General features: G+C 52.4%; 1 protein-coding gene across 4 annotated transcripts in view; it reads left to right on the forward strand.

The window, feature by feature from the left end:
- vstm5 (V-set and transmembrane domain containing 5) overlaps nt 1-16,685 on the forward strand; it is a 179,526-nt gene that overhangs the window by 85,773 nt on the left and 77,068 nt on the right. For 2 of the 4 annotated variants that reach the window (XM_072476429.1, XM_072476428.1), the window contains exon 1: nt 14,776-14,926. The exons of 1 other annotated variant lie outside the window; for it this stretch is intronic. In XM_072476429.1, the coding sequence (XP_072332530.1) occupies nt 14,848-14,926 (79 nt within the window). In that variant the 5' untranslated portion in view covers nt 14,776-14,847. Of the gene's footprint in view, nt 1-12,828; nt 12,970-14,775; nt 14,927-16,685 lie in introns of those variants that run through there. One more of the 4 variants, XM_072476430.1, reaches the window with a different exon arrangement.

Genomic DNA, 16,685 nt, shown 5'->3' on the forward strand with positions numbered 1-16,685 from the left:
TTTTTTTCTCTGCCTGAGGGTGATGTTCTTTTATTTTTGTTCCCTATTTCCCCTTCAGTTATGACACCTTCTAAGCTAACACCCTGGTCCCCCCCCCCCCCCCCCACCCGCCATATTAGTTTAAATCCTCCCGAGTGACATTATCAAACCTCCCAGCCAGGATATTGGTGCCCCTCAAGCTCAGATGCAACCCGTCCTTCTTGTACAGGTCCCACCTGCCCCGGAAGAGATCCCAATGGTCCAGAAATCTGAAACCCTCCCTCCTACACCACTGGCTTAGCCACATGTTTAGCTGCACTATCTTCCTATTTCTAGCCTCACTGGCACGTGGCACAGAGAGTAATCCTGAGATTACAACCCTAGAGGTCCTGCTTCTTAGCTTAGTGCCTAACTCCCTGAACTCCTTCTGCAGGACCTCATCACTATTCCTGCCGATGTCATTAGTACCTATGTGTACTACGACCTCCCTGGCTGTTCACCCTCCCCCTTCAGGATGTCCTGTGTTCGTTCAGAGACGTCCTTTACCCTGGCACCAGGGAGGCAACACACCAACCTGGAGTCTCTTTTACTTCCACAGAAGCACCTATCTGTGCCCCTTACTATATAGAGTCCCCTATAACTATCACTCTCCTGCACTTTGCCCTCCCCTGCTGAGCAACAGAGCCAGTTGCGGTGCCACTGTTCTGGCTGCTGTTGTTTTCCACTGATAGGCTTTCCCCCCCTAACAGTATCCAAAAAGGTATACCTGTTAGAAAGGGGGACAGCTACAGGGGATTCCTGCACTGACTGCCTGCGCTCATCCATCTGTCTGCCTGCACCTTGGGTGTGACCACATCTCTATAACTCCTATCCATGCGCTTTCCGCCACCTGCATGCTCCTAAGTGCATCCAACTACTGTTCCAACCGAACCACGTGGTCTGTGAGGTGCTACCATTGGTTACATTTGATGCAGATGTAGTCGACCGGAACGCTGGAAGCGTCACAGATCTGCCACATCTCACAGTTGGAGCACTGCACCCCACTGGGTCACATTTAAGCACTAGTTAGAGAACATAGAACATACAGTGCAGAAGGAGGCCATTCGGCCAATCGAGTCTGCACCGACCCACTTAAGCCCTCACTTCCACCCTATCCCCGTAACCCAATAACCCCTCCTAACCTTTTTGGACACTAAGGGCAATTTAGCATGGCCAATCCACCCAGCCTGCGCGTCTTTGGACTGTGGGAGGAAACCGGAGCACCCGGAGGAAATCCGCGCAGACACGGGGAGAACGTGCAGACTCCGCACAGACAGTAACCCAGCGGGGAATCGAACCTGGGACCCTGGCGCTGTGAAGCCACAGTGCTATCCAATTTTGCTACCGTGCTGCCCTGGAAGTTAATTAATTTAAAATAATTAGTTAATTAATTTAAAATAAACACTTGAATTGTTGTTAGATTGAGTTATAATTAACTATATGGCCCTGACGCTAGATTTTTATTGTAAAATTAAATGCTAAATACCAATCTCTTCCCTCAGGTTTAGTTACTCCACTATCTAGTTAATCGATTAGAATTAATTGCTTTCTCAATGGTTTTTTTCAAATTTAACAGATTTCTTACTGTGGGGGTCGACCTGTGGAGGTTTGGGAAGAAGAAGGCAAAGAAATTTTCAGATTTTTCCCATGTGCACAGGGTGTACTCCCGGATTGACCTTTTAGTGGTTGACAAGGCGTTGTTGGCATGGGTGGTCAATTCAGAGTATTCGGTGATTGTGTACTCAGACCACATGCCACACTGGGTGAATTTGCGAGTGGATCGGGTGGGGGGCCTAGCCCCCGCATTGGAGGCTGGATGTGGGGCTGTTGGCGGATGAGGAGGCGTGCGAGCGGGTGAGGTCCGCCATTTAGGGGTAGTTGGAGCTGAACGAGAGCTCCCGGCTGGCTGGAGGGAATGCGGCAGTTCCTGGATGGGTTGAGGTTTCCCAGGATGATGAATTGGTGCAAGCATTGGAGGCCCCAATCAGGTGGATGGAGGTGATGGAGAATATGGGGGCAATGCAGGCAATGAAGGCCCCGGGCCTGGATGCGTTCCCGGTGGAGTTTTACAAAAGGTTTGGGGAGCGCCTAAAGCCGTTGCTGGTGAGGTCATACAATAAGGCCAGGAGAGGGGATAACTGCCCCCTACACTATCGCAGGCATCCATCTCCCTGATATTAAAAAAGATAAGGATCCGGAGTAGTGTGTATCATACCGTCCGATAGCGTTGTTGCATAGGGACGCTAAGTTGCTGGCGTATGTGTTGGCTTCGCGAATTGAGCACTGCGTCCCAGTGGTGCTAGGACCAAACGGGATTTGTAAAAGGGCGACAGTTGTCAGCTGATGTGAGGAGGTTCCTTAACATGATTATGATGCCCCCAGAGGAGCAGGAAGTGGAAGAGGCAGTGACAATGGAAGCAGAGAAGGCTTCAGACCAAGTGGAGTGGGAGAACCTGTGGGAGGTGCTGATGCGGTTTGGGTTGGGGCAGGGGTTTGTGGACTGGGTCCAGTTGCTGTACAGGGCGCCGGTCTCAAGTGTGTGGAAGAAAAGAGTGAGCTCAGGGTATTTCGGGTTGCACCGTGGGACAAGGCAGGGATGCCCGCTCTCCCTGTTGCTTTTTGCATTGGCTATAGAGCCATTGGCAATGGAGCTTAGAGCGTCAAGGGACTGGAGAGGGATTGTCCAGGGAGGAGGGGGAGACGTCGAGCACAGAGTTTTGTTGCTTGCGGACGACGTATTGTTATATATTTTGGACCCACTGAGGGGCATTGGCACCATTATGGGGATTTTGGAGGACTTTAGTCGGTTCTCTGGGTACAAGTTGAACAGGGGGAAGAGTGAGGTAGTCCCGATTGAGACCACAGGCCAGGAGAGGAGGCTGGGGGAGCTGCCATTCAAGGTGGTGGGAACGAGCTTTGGATGTGCTGCCACTGTCATTGGCGGGACGGGTGCAGACAGTGAAGATGACGGGGCTGCCAAGGTTCCTGTTCATATTTCAGAACCTGACGATCTTTGTCCCTAAGTCATTCTTTAAGAAGGGTAATGCGTTGATCTCGGGGTTTGTATGGGTGGGGAAGGCCCTACGGGTCAAGTGGGCTATTTTGGAGTGGGGTGAGGGGGGTGGTGGGGGGTTGGTGCTGCCAATATAATGAACTACTACTGGGCGACAAATATCGCTATGGTCAGGAAATGGTTAGTGGGGGGGGGGGGGGGTCGGTGTTAAGGGGCAAATGGAGGCGGCCTCTTGTAGAGGAACAAGCTTGGGGGCATTGTTAATGGCGCCTCTGTCGTTCTCGCCGGCCAGCTACTCCGTGAGCCCAGTGGTGGTGTTGGCCTTGACGGAATGGGAGCAGTGGAGTCCGAGGTTTCAGGAGTGGCAGCAGGCGGGGATTGAGCGGTTTGGGGATCTGGTCATAGGGGGCAGCTTTGCAAAATTAGAGGACCTGGAGGAGCTCCCGGGGGAATGATTTGGGGTACTTACAAGTCCAGGATTTCGTGAAGAGAGAGGTGCCTTCCCTTCCCAGGTTGCCGCCCTTGGGGCTGCAAGATTAGGTGCTGTCGAGTGAGGGGATAGGGGAGGGGAATGTGTCCGAGGTCTACAAGGAGCTGATGGATTGGGAGGGGCCCCAATGGGAGACATTAAACAGAAGTGGGAGCAGGAGCTGGGGGAGGCGGGGTGGAGCCCGGGACATAGGAGGAGGCTCTGCGGAGGGCGAATGCGTCCTTGTTCTGTGGAAGGCTCGGTCTTATTCAGTTAAAAGTAGTCCACAGGGCGCATATGATGGTGGTGAGGATGAGTAGGTTTTTTGAGGGAGTAGATGATAGGTATGGGCGGTGCGCGGGGAGGCGTACAAACCATGTCCACATGTTCTGGGCATGTCCAAAACTGAAGGGGTTCTGGCAGGGGTTTGCGGACGGAATATCCGAGGTGCTGAGGGTGAAGGTGGTCCCGAGTCCAGAGGTAGCGATGTTTAGGGTGTCGGAAGACCCATGTGTCCAGGGAGCAAGAAAGGCCGGTGCCCTGGCCTTGGCCTCCCCGATAACCCGGAGATGGATTTTGCTTGGTTCGAGGGACTCGGAGCCACCAAAATTGGGGGTGTAGGTGAGCGACTTGGCAGAATTCCTGAGGTTAGAAAAGATTAAGTTTGTCTTGAGAGTGTCGGTCCTTGGGTTGCCCACAGGTGGAAATCGTTCATCAACATCTTTAAGGAGGTTTAAGGAGTCAGCAGGGGGGGGAGACATGGTAGAGGGGGATAATGGGGTTAAAATGGGGATGGCAGGATAGGAGTAGGGGAAGGGCAGGGGAGTTTGGGTGTTGATTAGTTATTTATTCTGATGCCCCTGTTTGTTCTTGCTTTTGTTTGTGTATTTGCTGTTTAGATAAACGCCTTAATAAAAATATATTTTTAAAAAAACTTTTTGGGCCAGCCCCGGCCCGTGTCACATGACACTCCAGGCCCACCATCATCACTCCCTTTCCAACTGCGCCACAACAACCTCACCCTTGTCAGCATCCCTCCTCCCCCAGACAAAACAACAACACCATCCTCCTCCCCTTTACCAACCACCGGACCACCCCCCACTGTGCTCCCATTAACTAGCACGCCCAGCTAGCCTGGCAGCCTGCCCAAGGCTTCCAAACCTCCTACTCCCCATGACTCCCATCACCCCACGTCCACACTCCCTCAAGAACCAAAGAAACAGAAAAAAGGTGCACTCACCCTTGATACTCCCCAAGCACCCCACCACCAAACCCAACAAAACATTTCATTGGAGAAAAAGTTTTCCAATATCAACCAAAAGAAAACACTTCCTCACATAGTGTCCCCCTTCTCCTGCCAGTCCACTGTCCCTCAAAAACTGCATCGCCTCCTCTGGCATACAAAATAGTATTCCTGATTCTCGAAAGTCACCCAGAGGCAGGCCAGGTACAGCACTCCAAACGTCACCCTCTCCTTGAAGAGGGCAGCCTTGACCCAATTAAACCCCACCCTCCTCTTCGTCAGTTCCACGCCCAGGTCTTGGTACACCCGCAACTCGTTCCCTTCCCAGGTGCACCTTCTCATCTGCCTCGTCTACCAAAGAATCTTCTCTTTCTCCAAGAAGCGCTGCAACCGCACCACCATTGCCCTCAGCGACTCGCTCGCCTGCAGCCTGATCAACTCCCTGTCCGCTCGGTCGACCCCCAAAGGCCAATCAAAGGCCCCCTCCCCCATCAGCCTCCCCAGCACTTCGGCCACACATGCCGGCCTCCGCACCCTTGATGCCCTCGAGCATCCCCAGCATCCGCAAACCTTGCCTTCCAGATCCTCTATCACCCACCTTCAGTCTCCCCCGCACCATCACCATCTCGATCACCAACGCGGTGAGCCACTCCCCGCGCTCCCCCCCCCCGCCCCCCACCCCCACCCTCTGGACCTCCCAGCCCCAGGATTCCAGCCCCACTCGGTCAATCCCTGCTTTGAGCGGCTCTACCATCCTGGCCAGGTCCCCTAGAGCTTTCCTTCTCTGCTGGCTGAATGTCTAATTTAAACAGTCCACCAGCTGCTCTGTTGACCACCAGGCGAGCAGAACAGGCCCCCCGCCCTCTGCCACCACAACCCACCGCACATAAAGACTCTCCTGTTCCAACAGCTATTTTCTTCTAGACCCACCCCCCCCCCCCCGCCGTGGATCCACCACCAGCCACACCAGAGGAGTTACACCTTCTCCTGGCACTCCTGCACCTCTTTGCATCCAAAATTCCACCCCTCAGATGGTCAAAGGACCAAAGAATTCCACCTGAGCGGGAACTCACTCCATGGCCACCACCGGAAGTCCAGCATAGGTTAATTGCTAACAGAAACTACGGCGGGATTCTCCGAGCCTCCGCGCCGAAATCGCGCTTGGTGCGGGGACGGAGAATGTGGCCTCAGACCCGCGATCGGGTCCAACGCCGGGAAGCGATTCTCCAGCGACCGAAGAATCGCCGCCAGCCGCGCGCACGCGGTCGACACGATGCTGGTCGGGGGACGTTGAAAGAGGCCCCCGTGGTGATTCTCCGCGGTCGACTGGCCGAGTTCCCGCCGGCGTGGTTCACGTATGGTTCCACCTGGTTGGAGTTCGGACTCGTGGTCGGGGTGGCCGTAAAGGTGGGGTGGGGCAGGAGGGCCTTCACGACGGCCAGGTCCGCGATCGGGGGCTACTGATCGGCGGGTGCGTGCGATCTGGGGGGGGGGCCTACCTTCTGCGCCGGCCCGCTGTGTGGCTCCGCCATGTTGCACGGTCCCGGCGCGGAAGCAGCCACCGCGCGCGTGCACAGACCCACGGCCGGCCACCACGCGCATGCACGGATCCGAGGCCAGCGGTGCAGGGCAGCGTATCAGCGCCGGAGCTGCGCGGAGAACTCCAGTGCCGTACTGGGCCCCTGTGGGCTTCAGAATCGCTGGGGCAAGAGGCTCGTTGACGCCGGTGTGAAACTCTCCGGTGTTTATGCCGGCGTCAACACTTAGCCGTGTTTTTGCAGAAACTCGGCCTACAAGTATTTTCAAATCCTTTAAGGTGAAAAACCACAAGCTATACTTGTGAGAAAAGTGTCTCTAAAGTGTCACCTGAGAGCAGCTCAAAATGACTGTTAGAGGTGAAAATATTCCCACGAAGGCCTGAGTATAAGTAAAAAAAAGCAGTTTATTATGTCAGAATTCTGGGAGTGAAGGCCTGAGACTCCGCTGCCTATTGACAGCACCGTTTCTCAGTTGAGCTAAGGCTCACATGGGTTAATATACAGATTCAAGGGGCGGATTCTTATTTACATACAATCAATCAACTATATTCACGTCACACTTTATTATATGCAGTCAATCTATTTTCTTAGCATCCCAGTTGTCACATATATGGTTAAAGTGGGTGTTGTCTTACCTGCCCCTAACTTCATACAGATTTCATTCAAAACTAACACAAGGATATGTCCTGTCTACAGCTGTGGATCAAGGATACATTGTATGTCTTGTTCTGTGAAGCTGTTATCAGCGGCTGTTGGGATACTCCCTATACATACCCACGGTTGGTTCTCATGAGACAGTTTACAGGGAATGTGGCTTGTTCAGCCATTTTGTATCTTTAATATCACAAAATAGCTAACAGCCTTTTTGTGTCTTTTCTGATATTAACAGCATTGTGTGTACACTATCTATTTCTACAAATTGCCTCTTCTAAACAGGCATCTAAGCCAATGAGTACCTTTTGTCTCATCAGAACTATTCAAAAGTAATATAGGAGCACAAATGTAGTTACAGGACCACCTATAATTTATATCATAGTCCAGTATCAGAAAATTCCCTCCAACAATGACTATACCCTGTCATGATATCCACATCAGCATATCATGGTGCAATCACACACACACTAATGGACAGGCAGTTGGACCAACCAGCACACACATAACATCGCAGCCAATCACCAGTGAGAGCACACGCACTATAAAACAGGGAACACAACAGTTCCCGCTCATTCTACCAGGAGATAGCTCAGAGGACAGAGCTCACAGCGCGCCACTCAGACATAGACCATGTGCTGAGTGCCTCACTAAGATAGTGATAGGGCTGGGTCCACAGGTTAGCTGGTGAAGCACGTACCCAAGCCAGTAGTTAGTTGGTACAGTTGTTTAGACAATAAAACTGAGTTGTACCATCTACAGCCGTGTTGGATCATTTGTGCATCAGAACACCCAACACGACATGATACCAGTAGTGGAAGCTAACCAGCGACTGTGAGACCTACCTGCACCCTTTCAGAAATCCGCCATCTGCTCCATGGAAACCATCAGCCCGCCGCAGCCGCTCCGAATCGCTGGTAATCTCAGTGTAAACAGGAAGCTGTTTAAACAGCGCTTCCAGCTCTTCCTAGAAGCCACAGACAGGGAGAATGCATCGGACACCAGGAAGATCGCCCTCCTCCTCTCCATGGCGAGGCAACACGCCATCCACATCTACAACTCCCTGGCATTTGCGGAAGGCGAGGACAAGACAAATTATAAGACGGTGCTTCTGAAGTTCGAGGAACACTTCAACGTGGAAGTCAATGAGAGCTTCGAGAGGTACCTCTTCCAGCAGCGCCTGCAGGGTAAGGATGAGCCTTTCCAATCTTACTTGACACACCTCCGTATCCTCGCGCAGTCCTGCGGCTATGAGGCCACCTCCGACTCCATGATACGGGATCAGATAGTTTTTGGGGTCATCTCAGACACCCTACGCCAGCAGCTCCTTAAAATAAAGCGCCTCACCCTAGCGACTGCCATTGCGACCTGCGTCCTCCATGAGAACGCGACCAGCCGGTACTCCCAAATCCAGGCGGCCGAAAAGGCACGGCTCGGGTCCTGCGAGGCGGAGCGGGTCCAGTCGATTGAGTTCCTCCCGGCCCGCGGCATGGACAAGGGTGGTCATCTTGTGCGCTTTCCGAGGCCTCCCGCGCTTGTAAGCGCCAAAAGAGGGGACGTTGACGCAGAGGGACGTGATGCACAGGCGCGCTCTACGCAGGACCGCACCGCGCATGCGCGGTGGCGCAACGAATGCAACGAACGCCATGACGTCACGACCTGTGGCAACTGTGGCTCCGCCCACTTAAAGCGGCAATGTCCGGCCAAAGCGCGACAATGCCTCCGCTATGGCAGGATGGGCCACTATGCTGCCTGCTGTCGAGCAGCTCAACCTGCCAACTCCCAACAATTCCGCCAGCCTCGCAGGGACGTGCAGCCGATTCAGCCCCCCTACATTGAGTCATATCCAGATAGTATGCAGAGCAGCGATACAGAAGACAGGGAGCCCTTCCGCGTTGCGGTAATCCACAAGAACCGGATGTCCCCAAGTCAGAACCACCAGCCGCTGCCAGTGCACAGCATTGATCTAGGCGATGAGTGGTGTGCCACCCTAACGGTCAACCGATCCCAGATCACATTTCGCCTGGACACTGGTGCCTCCGCCAACCTCCTCGCATGGTCAGCCTTCCAGACTTTGAAGGTTAAACCACCGATGCTGCCATCCCACTGTCAGTTGGTTGACTACAATGGAAACGTCATCCCGGCCATGGGGTCCTGCCAGCTCGAAGCTACACACAACTCACACAAAGCCACATTATCTTTGAAATCGTAGGATCCGCAAAGGACTCTCTGTTAGGCGCACAGGCGTGCAAGATCCTCCACCTCGTTCAACGGGTACACACTGTCTCCAGAAGGCACGTCCGATTTCCCGGATGCAGACCTTAGGGCGCAGCTCCACTCACTCCTCACGCACAGCCAGGAGGTTTTCGAGGGCATGGGCACACTGCCCTACACGTACAAAATACGGCTCAAACCGGACGCCACCCCGGTCATTCACGCACCTCGTAGGGTCCCAGCACCACTCAAGGACCGCCTCAAGCAGCAGCTGCAGGACCTGCAGGACCAAGGAGTGCTTTCCCGGGTCACGGAGCCAACGCCATGGGTCAGCTCCATGGTGTGCGTCAAGGAACCCTCCGGCGAGCTGCGGATCTGTATCGACCCAAAAGATTTGAATCACAACATTATGAGGGAACACTACCCCATACCCAAACGAGAAGAAATCACGAGCGAGATGGCTCGGGCAAAAATATTCACCAAGCTTGATGCCTCAAAGGGCTTTTGGCAGATTCAATTGGATCAGTCCAGCAGGAAGCTGTGCACTTTCAACACTCCATTTGGCAGATACTGCTACAATAGGATACCATTCGGCATCATTTCGGCCTCCAAAGTATTCCATCGCATCATGGAACAGATGATGGAGGGCATCGAAGGGGTACGCGTCTACATAGACGACGTTATCACCTGGTCCACCACACCACAGGAGCACATCAGTCATCTCCAGCGTGTCTTTGCATGGATACGGGATCAGGGCCTGCGCCCTAACCGAGCCAAGTGCTCTTTTGGCCAGACTGAGCTAAAGTTTTTGGGGGACCATATCTCCCAGTTGGGTGTGCGGCCGGATGCCGACAAAGTGGCAGCCATCGCAGCCATGCAGCAGCCGTCAGACAAGAAGGCAGTGCTGCGCTTTCTCGGGATGGTCAACTTCCTGGGGAAGTTCATTCCTAACCTTGCTTCGCACACGACTGCTCTTCGCCACCTGGTCAAAAGGACAACGGAATTCCAGTGGCTGCCCGCACACCAGAGTGAATGGGAGGAGCTCAAGGTCAAGCTCACCACCGCCCTGGTACTGGCGTTTTTCGATACCACACAGTAAACAAAAATCTCAACTGACGCCAGCCAGTCCGGCATTGGGGCGGTACTCCTGCAACGGGACGACACCTCATCATGGGCTCCAGTCGCCTATGCGTCGCAGGCGCCACATAACGGAAGTGCCTAGGCCTGTTGACTGGCATCGACAAGTTTCACGACAATGTATATGGTCTTCTGCAGTTCACTGTGGAGACCGACCATCGCCCCCTAAGCCATCATTCAGAAGGACCTCAACGACATGACCCCTCGCCTCCAGCGCATTCTGCTCAAGCTCCGGAGGTACGACTTCCAACTTGTCTACACATCGGGGAAGGATCTCATCATCGCAGATGCTCTGTCCAGGGCGGTCAACACACCGCCCGACACGGAGGGGTTCGTTTGTCAGGTCGACGCACAGGTAGCCTTCACATCGGCCAATCTGCCGGCCACTGATGTACGTCTGGCCCACATTCGCCATGAGACTGCGGCTGACCTCCTTCTACAACGTGTGATGCGCCACATAACGGAAGGGTGGCTCAAGGGGCAGTGCCCACAATTTTACAACGTCCGGGACGACTTGGCCGTCATTGATGGTGTCCTCTTGAAGTTGGACCGGATCGTGATCCCACACAACATGCACTGGCTTGTCCTCGAACAACTGCACGAAGGCCATCTTGGAGTTGAAAAGTGCAGGCGGAGGGCCCGAGAGGCTGTGTACTGGCCAGGCATCAGCGACGACATCGCCAACATGGTGCTCAACTGCCCCACCTGCCAGAGGTTTCAGCCGGCGCAACCTCCTGAGACCCTTCAGCCCCATGAGTTGGTCACGTCCCCCTGGGCGAAGGTGGGTGTGGACCTCTTTCATCCGCTCGGCAGAGACTACATTATTCTTATTGACTACTTCTCAAGTTATCCAGAGGTCATATGCCTGCACGACACGACATCATCAGCTGTCATCCGGGCATGCAAAGAAACCTTTGCTCGCCGTGGAATTCCGCTCACCGTCATGTCTGACAACGGGCCTTGCTTTGCGAGTCAAGAATTGTCTTCTTTTGCCACTTCATACAACTTCACACAAGTGACGTCCAGTCCCTTGCATCCTCAGTCAAATGGCAAGGCAGAAAAGGGCGTCCACATTGTGAAGCGGCTCCTCTGCAAGGCTGCTGATGCCGGATCTGACTTCTGTTTAGCCCTGCTGGCCTATCACTCGGCCCCACTGTCCACAGGCCTCTCGCCGGCCCAGCTGTTGATGAGTCGCACCCTCAGGACCACTGTGCCGGCCATTCATGTTCCTGACCTCGACCATGTCCAGTATTGCGAAGGAAGCAACAACAGCGTGCTCAGCAGAAGGTGGCACATGACGCTCGGGCGACTGATCTTCCTGCCCTGGCACCTGGAGACAATGTCCGCATACACCTACCGGAGGGTGGCTGGTCGGCAATCGCTGAGGTTCTCCGCCACGTGGCTCCCCGCTCATTCCTGGTTCGTATGCCTGATGGCTCCATTCACCGCCGTAATCGGCGGGCCCTTCGTCTGGTTCCACGCTCGCTACGAAATCATGCACCAGTGCCACGCCCTCCTGTTGTCCCTGATGTAGACTTTGTTGAGCTTCCTGACACTCTACCTCTTCCTCTGTCGCCCCTGTCCAGGCCCATTCCTCAGCCGGTGGATCCTGACCCATTCCTGAGGCGGTCAACCCGAATTCGTCGCCCACCTGAGAGACTTGACTTATGAGCCTGTTCGCACATTGGACTCACTGAATTGTTTTACAGTACTGTTAACGAATTTCTTTTCTTGTCGTTCATTGTTCCAGAAGTTTTCTCTCGTCGTTTGTTGATTGCATTTGTTCTGTTATTGGTACAACGTCGTTGTTCTGTTGCACCTGACACCTTCCTCTGTATATAGTTTAGCCTCATGTACATGTTGTAAATATTGCACACACACATTCAGCTGTACTCAGTACACATTTCTATTTATTAGCATGTAGGCACATATCCTTTATGAAAGGGGGGGATGTCATGATATCCACATCAGGATATCATGGTGCAATCACACACACACTGATGGACAGGCAGTTGGACCAACCAGCACACACATAACACCACAGCCAATCACCAGTGAGAGCACACGCACTATAAAACAGGGAACACCACAGTTCCCGCTCATTCTTCCAGGAGATAGCTCAGAGCACAGAGTTCACAGTGCGCCACTCAGACATAGACCATGTGCTGAGTGCCTCACTAAGATAGTGATAGGGCTGGGTCCACAGGTTAGCTGGTGAAGCACGTACCCAAGCCAGTAGTTAGTTGGTACCGTTGTTTAGACAATAAAACTGAGTTGTACCATCTACAGCCGTGTTGGATCATTTGTGCATCAGAACACCCAACACGACATACCCCATTTTATGACATGCGTGACTGGTGATTTAGCACACTGGGCTAAATCGCTGGCTTTTGAAGCAGACCCAGGCAGGCCAGCAGCACGGTTCAATTCCCGTACCAGCCTCCCCGAACAGGCGCTGGAATGTGGCGACTAGGGGCTTTTCACAGTAACTTCATTGAAGCCTACTCGTGACAATAAGTGATTTTCATTTCATTCATTTCAATAGGAACTAATACAACTGATCAGAATAAAAATTACACTGGAGTCTAAATGAACCATCTGTACAAGATTCCCACCTATTCTAGACCAGTGGTCTGACCACCAGAAGTGATGTCCACCAGGACTGGGACTGCCTGTAAATGCAGTGGTAAGTGGGTGGGACAACACTGCCAGTTTATTTGCCGCCCGCTGCTAATCATTTCTGAACTCAAACAGGGAGGTAACAAGAGAAAAATCACTATGTGTTGTGAGTGACAATAAAACCAGTGTTTGTTTTCTAATGCAGGGAGCCTGAATGCAGGTCAAATAAGATAAATTGTGTAAGTACACACACCTTTGAGATAACCATAATTGACTTAGGGTGATGGGAAGTGCAACTATTACTTTGCACAGATTGTCTATTACAAAAGCGTTTACAAGACTTTAGCACAGCTTTCAGTGAACAAAAGGACATAGGAATAGCGAGAATTTAAAGTCCCTTGGGGGAAATATTTAGACATAATACATTTTGATATTAGAGTGCGAGTCAAGGAATGTAAATCATCGAAATATACTGCTTTGACAAGAATACATAGCTGGAATTATAGCATGTTATTGTGGGAATATGTTGTAATACTGGATTATTTTAAAGGAGCAATGCTTCAACATATGAATTTGATTTTGATTTGATTTATTGTCACCTGTACCGAAGTACAGTGAAAACATTCTGTTTTTGTGTGAATGTGATTGTATCAGCTGAAACTGATGTCATAACGGTAGCATGGTGGTTAGCACAATTGCTTCACAGCTCCAGGGTCCCAGGTTCTATTCCGGCATGGGTCACTGTCTGTGCGGAGTCTGCACATCCTCCCCGTGTGTGCGTGGGTTTCCTCCGGGTGCTCCGGTTTCCTCCCACAGTCCAAAGATGTGCAGGTTAGGTGGATTGGCCATGATAAATTGCCCTTAGTGTCCAAAATTGCCCTTAGTGTTGGGTGGGGTTATGGGGATAGGGTGGAGGTGTTGACATTGGGTAGGGTGCTCTTTCCAAGAGTCGGTGCAGACTCGATAGGCCGAATGGCCTCCTTCTGCACTGTAAATTCTGTGATCTATGATAATGGCCCAGATTTGGGTTCTGTATAGCGTTGAGACCAGGGACGGGATTCTCTGTCCCGCCAGCAGGAATTTTCCCAATCCATATAATCCCAAGAGTGCAGAAGGAGGCAATTTGGCTCATCAAATCTGTACCAGCCCTCCAAAGGAGCACATTACCTAGTCCCATTGCCCTACCCTATCCCCGTAACCCCACTGTTGTAACCTACACAAGACCCGTTGGGCCAGGCCGATTAAGCTTCCCATGAGCGAGTCTTGTGGAGTACGAGCTTCCTCATCAGCAGGAGAGCAAATCAGGCCATAGAAGCCCAGGCCCTAGTGTGGGCTGGGTGCAAGTTGTCCCTTCCGGGACCAGTGTACATAGAATTTTTGTTCCACGTCAATAAACCTTTTGTTTCCTTACACTCCTATTTGGTCGCTTCCTTGAACTCAACATCCACTTAATTGTTGGACACTAAGGGGCAATTTAGCATGGCCAATCCGCCTAATCTGCACATTATTGGAGATTGGGAGGAAACCGGAGCACCCAACAGTGTTTACTGTCCTTAGCTTTAATAGGCATGAAGCCATGAAATAAATAACCCTTAAAGTTTAAGAAATAAGGAAGTAATGAAAAACAATTTTAGCATACCACAACTGAATATAAATTATCTCAATTGCAAACTGCAGAGTCATACAGATATGCTGGAGTCTCTACTGAATATTAAACATGGCATTTCTCAATATGTACTCTTTGGAGAAGGATCCACAATCGCCTCCAGGATAATCTTAACACATTTCTTGTATCAGGCCGGTTGCCAATTTATATGCAAATGCAAAGCAAACTAGTTTGTCCAGTACACCTCCAGGGTGACGTCCATTAAAACAGGCTTCAGAGAAGCAGAGGCTGCATAAACACATGTGTGCTTTAATAATCCATCTCCCAAAGAATGGTTGAATGTTTCTGATGAGGACGAGAAGCTGGAATAACAACAGTCTGCTTTTAATCTTGTGTTTAACAGGATTGTATTTACAAAGTAAGTAATAGATTTCATTTATGCTTCTGGCTATGAACAAAGATGGTGTATCCCTAATTGAAAGGAGAGAGACAGCCTGAGGAAAGGGAACTACATGTTAATCAGCATGGGGGGCAGGAAGGAAAGTCAGGAACGAAAGTCAGGAACGGATAGAATCAAAGGGAGGAGAGAGATGGGAAAGGGTTGTTTTGATGAGTAAAGAAAACAAGGAGAATTTGCTGGGATCTGAACAGAAGCTAGTGGGGATTGTTGACAATCGGCACCGGAGTAATGTTGTGTAGCGCACAATGACTTACGAGAGAGACGAGAAGTGATGAAGTCGATTCAGGCTTTATTAAGTGAGACTTGTCCCCAGCAGCTCAGCAACAGAATGAAGCGGCGGGGAGAAGCTCGGGTTCTTATACTCCGCCTTCAGGGCGGAGCCAGGAGTCAGCAGCCAACCAGGACCCGGGATCTGTCAGCCAATAGCATCACGGCTTCACAGTCCCACATGACCCCTAATACATACCACCACATTCACCCCTTGTTAAAAAGGAACCCGGCGGGGTGGTGGTTCGCATGGTGGTAGGAGTTTAAAAGGCTGGCGCTGGAAGGAAAATTTTGGACATGTTACTATAGTTTTAGCCCTACACTGGGCTATGTACAAGTTTGTGAAAACTATTTACAATATTAGCAAAACATTTTTTTTGTTACAACAACATTCTTGGTGTCACGCGGATTCCACGAGTCGAGCGGGCGGTCTGGTCTTCCTCGTCGATCGCCTCAGCCCCGGTGGTGGTGCAGGTGCTTGTTCAGGCGTTGTCGTCTCCGGGAGCGTTTCGGTGTTTGTTCCTGTTTTACTCCTGGGCGGGCACGGGAGGAGGACCGATCCCCCCGGGAAGGGGGCGGTCGCGGGGTGCGCCGGTGGCAGGGAGGGGATGATCGGTGTAGGGGGGGTGTGTGTGTTGGCGGCAGGCGCCAGGTCCCGCCGGGAGACCGTGTCCTGTCGGCCATCGGGGTTCGTCACGTAGGCGTACTGCGGGTTCGCGTGGAGAAGGTGAACCCTCTCGACCAACGGGTCCGATTTGTGCGCCCGCACATGTTTCCGGAGCAAGATGGGTCCTGGGGCCGCCAGCCAGGTCGGCAGCGACGTTACGGAGGAGGACTTCCTGGGGAAGACAAGGAGGCGCTCATGAGGCGTTTGGTTAGTGGTGGTACACAGCAGCGACCGGATGGAGTGGAGAGCATCCGGGAGGACCTCCTGCCACCGGGAAACTGGAAGATCCCTGGACCATAGGGCCAGTAGGAGGGTCTTCCAGACTGTGCCGTTCTCCCTCTCTACTTGCCCGTTCCCCCAGGGGTTGTAGCTGGTCGTCCTGCTCGAGGCTATGCCCTTGCTGAGCAGGAACTGGCGCAGCTCGTCACTCATGAAGGAGGACCCCCTGTCGCTATGGATATACGCGGGGCAACCGAACAGTGTGAATATGGTGCCAAGGGCTTTAATGACTGTGGCCGCTGTCATGTCGGGGCAGGGGATGGCGAAGGGGAAATGAGAGTACTCGTCCACCACGTTCAGGAAGTATGCGTTGCGGTCAGTGGAGAGGAGGGGCCCTTTGAAATCCAAACTGAGGCGTTCAAAGGGGCGGGAAGCCTTGATCAGGTGCGCTCTATCCGGCCTGAAAAAGTGCGGTTTGCACTCTGCGCAGATGTGGCAGTTCCTGGTGACTGTACGGACCTCCTCCACAGAGTAGGGGAGGTTGCGGGACTTTACGAAATGGTA

The sequence above is a fragment of the Scyliorhinus torazame genome, chromosome 15 (assembly GCF_047496885.1).
Source record: "Scyliorhinus torazame isolate Kashiwa2021f chromosome 15, sScyTor2.1, whole genome shotgun sequence".
NCBI lineage: Eukaryota > Metazoa > Chordata > Chondrichthyes > Carcharhiniformes > Scyliorhinidae > Scyliorhinus > Scyliorhinus torazame.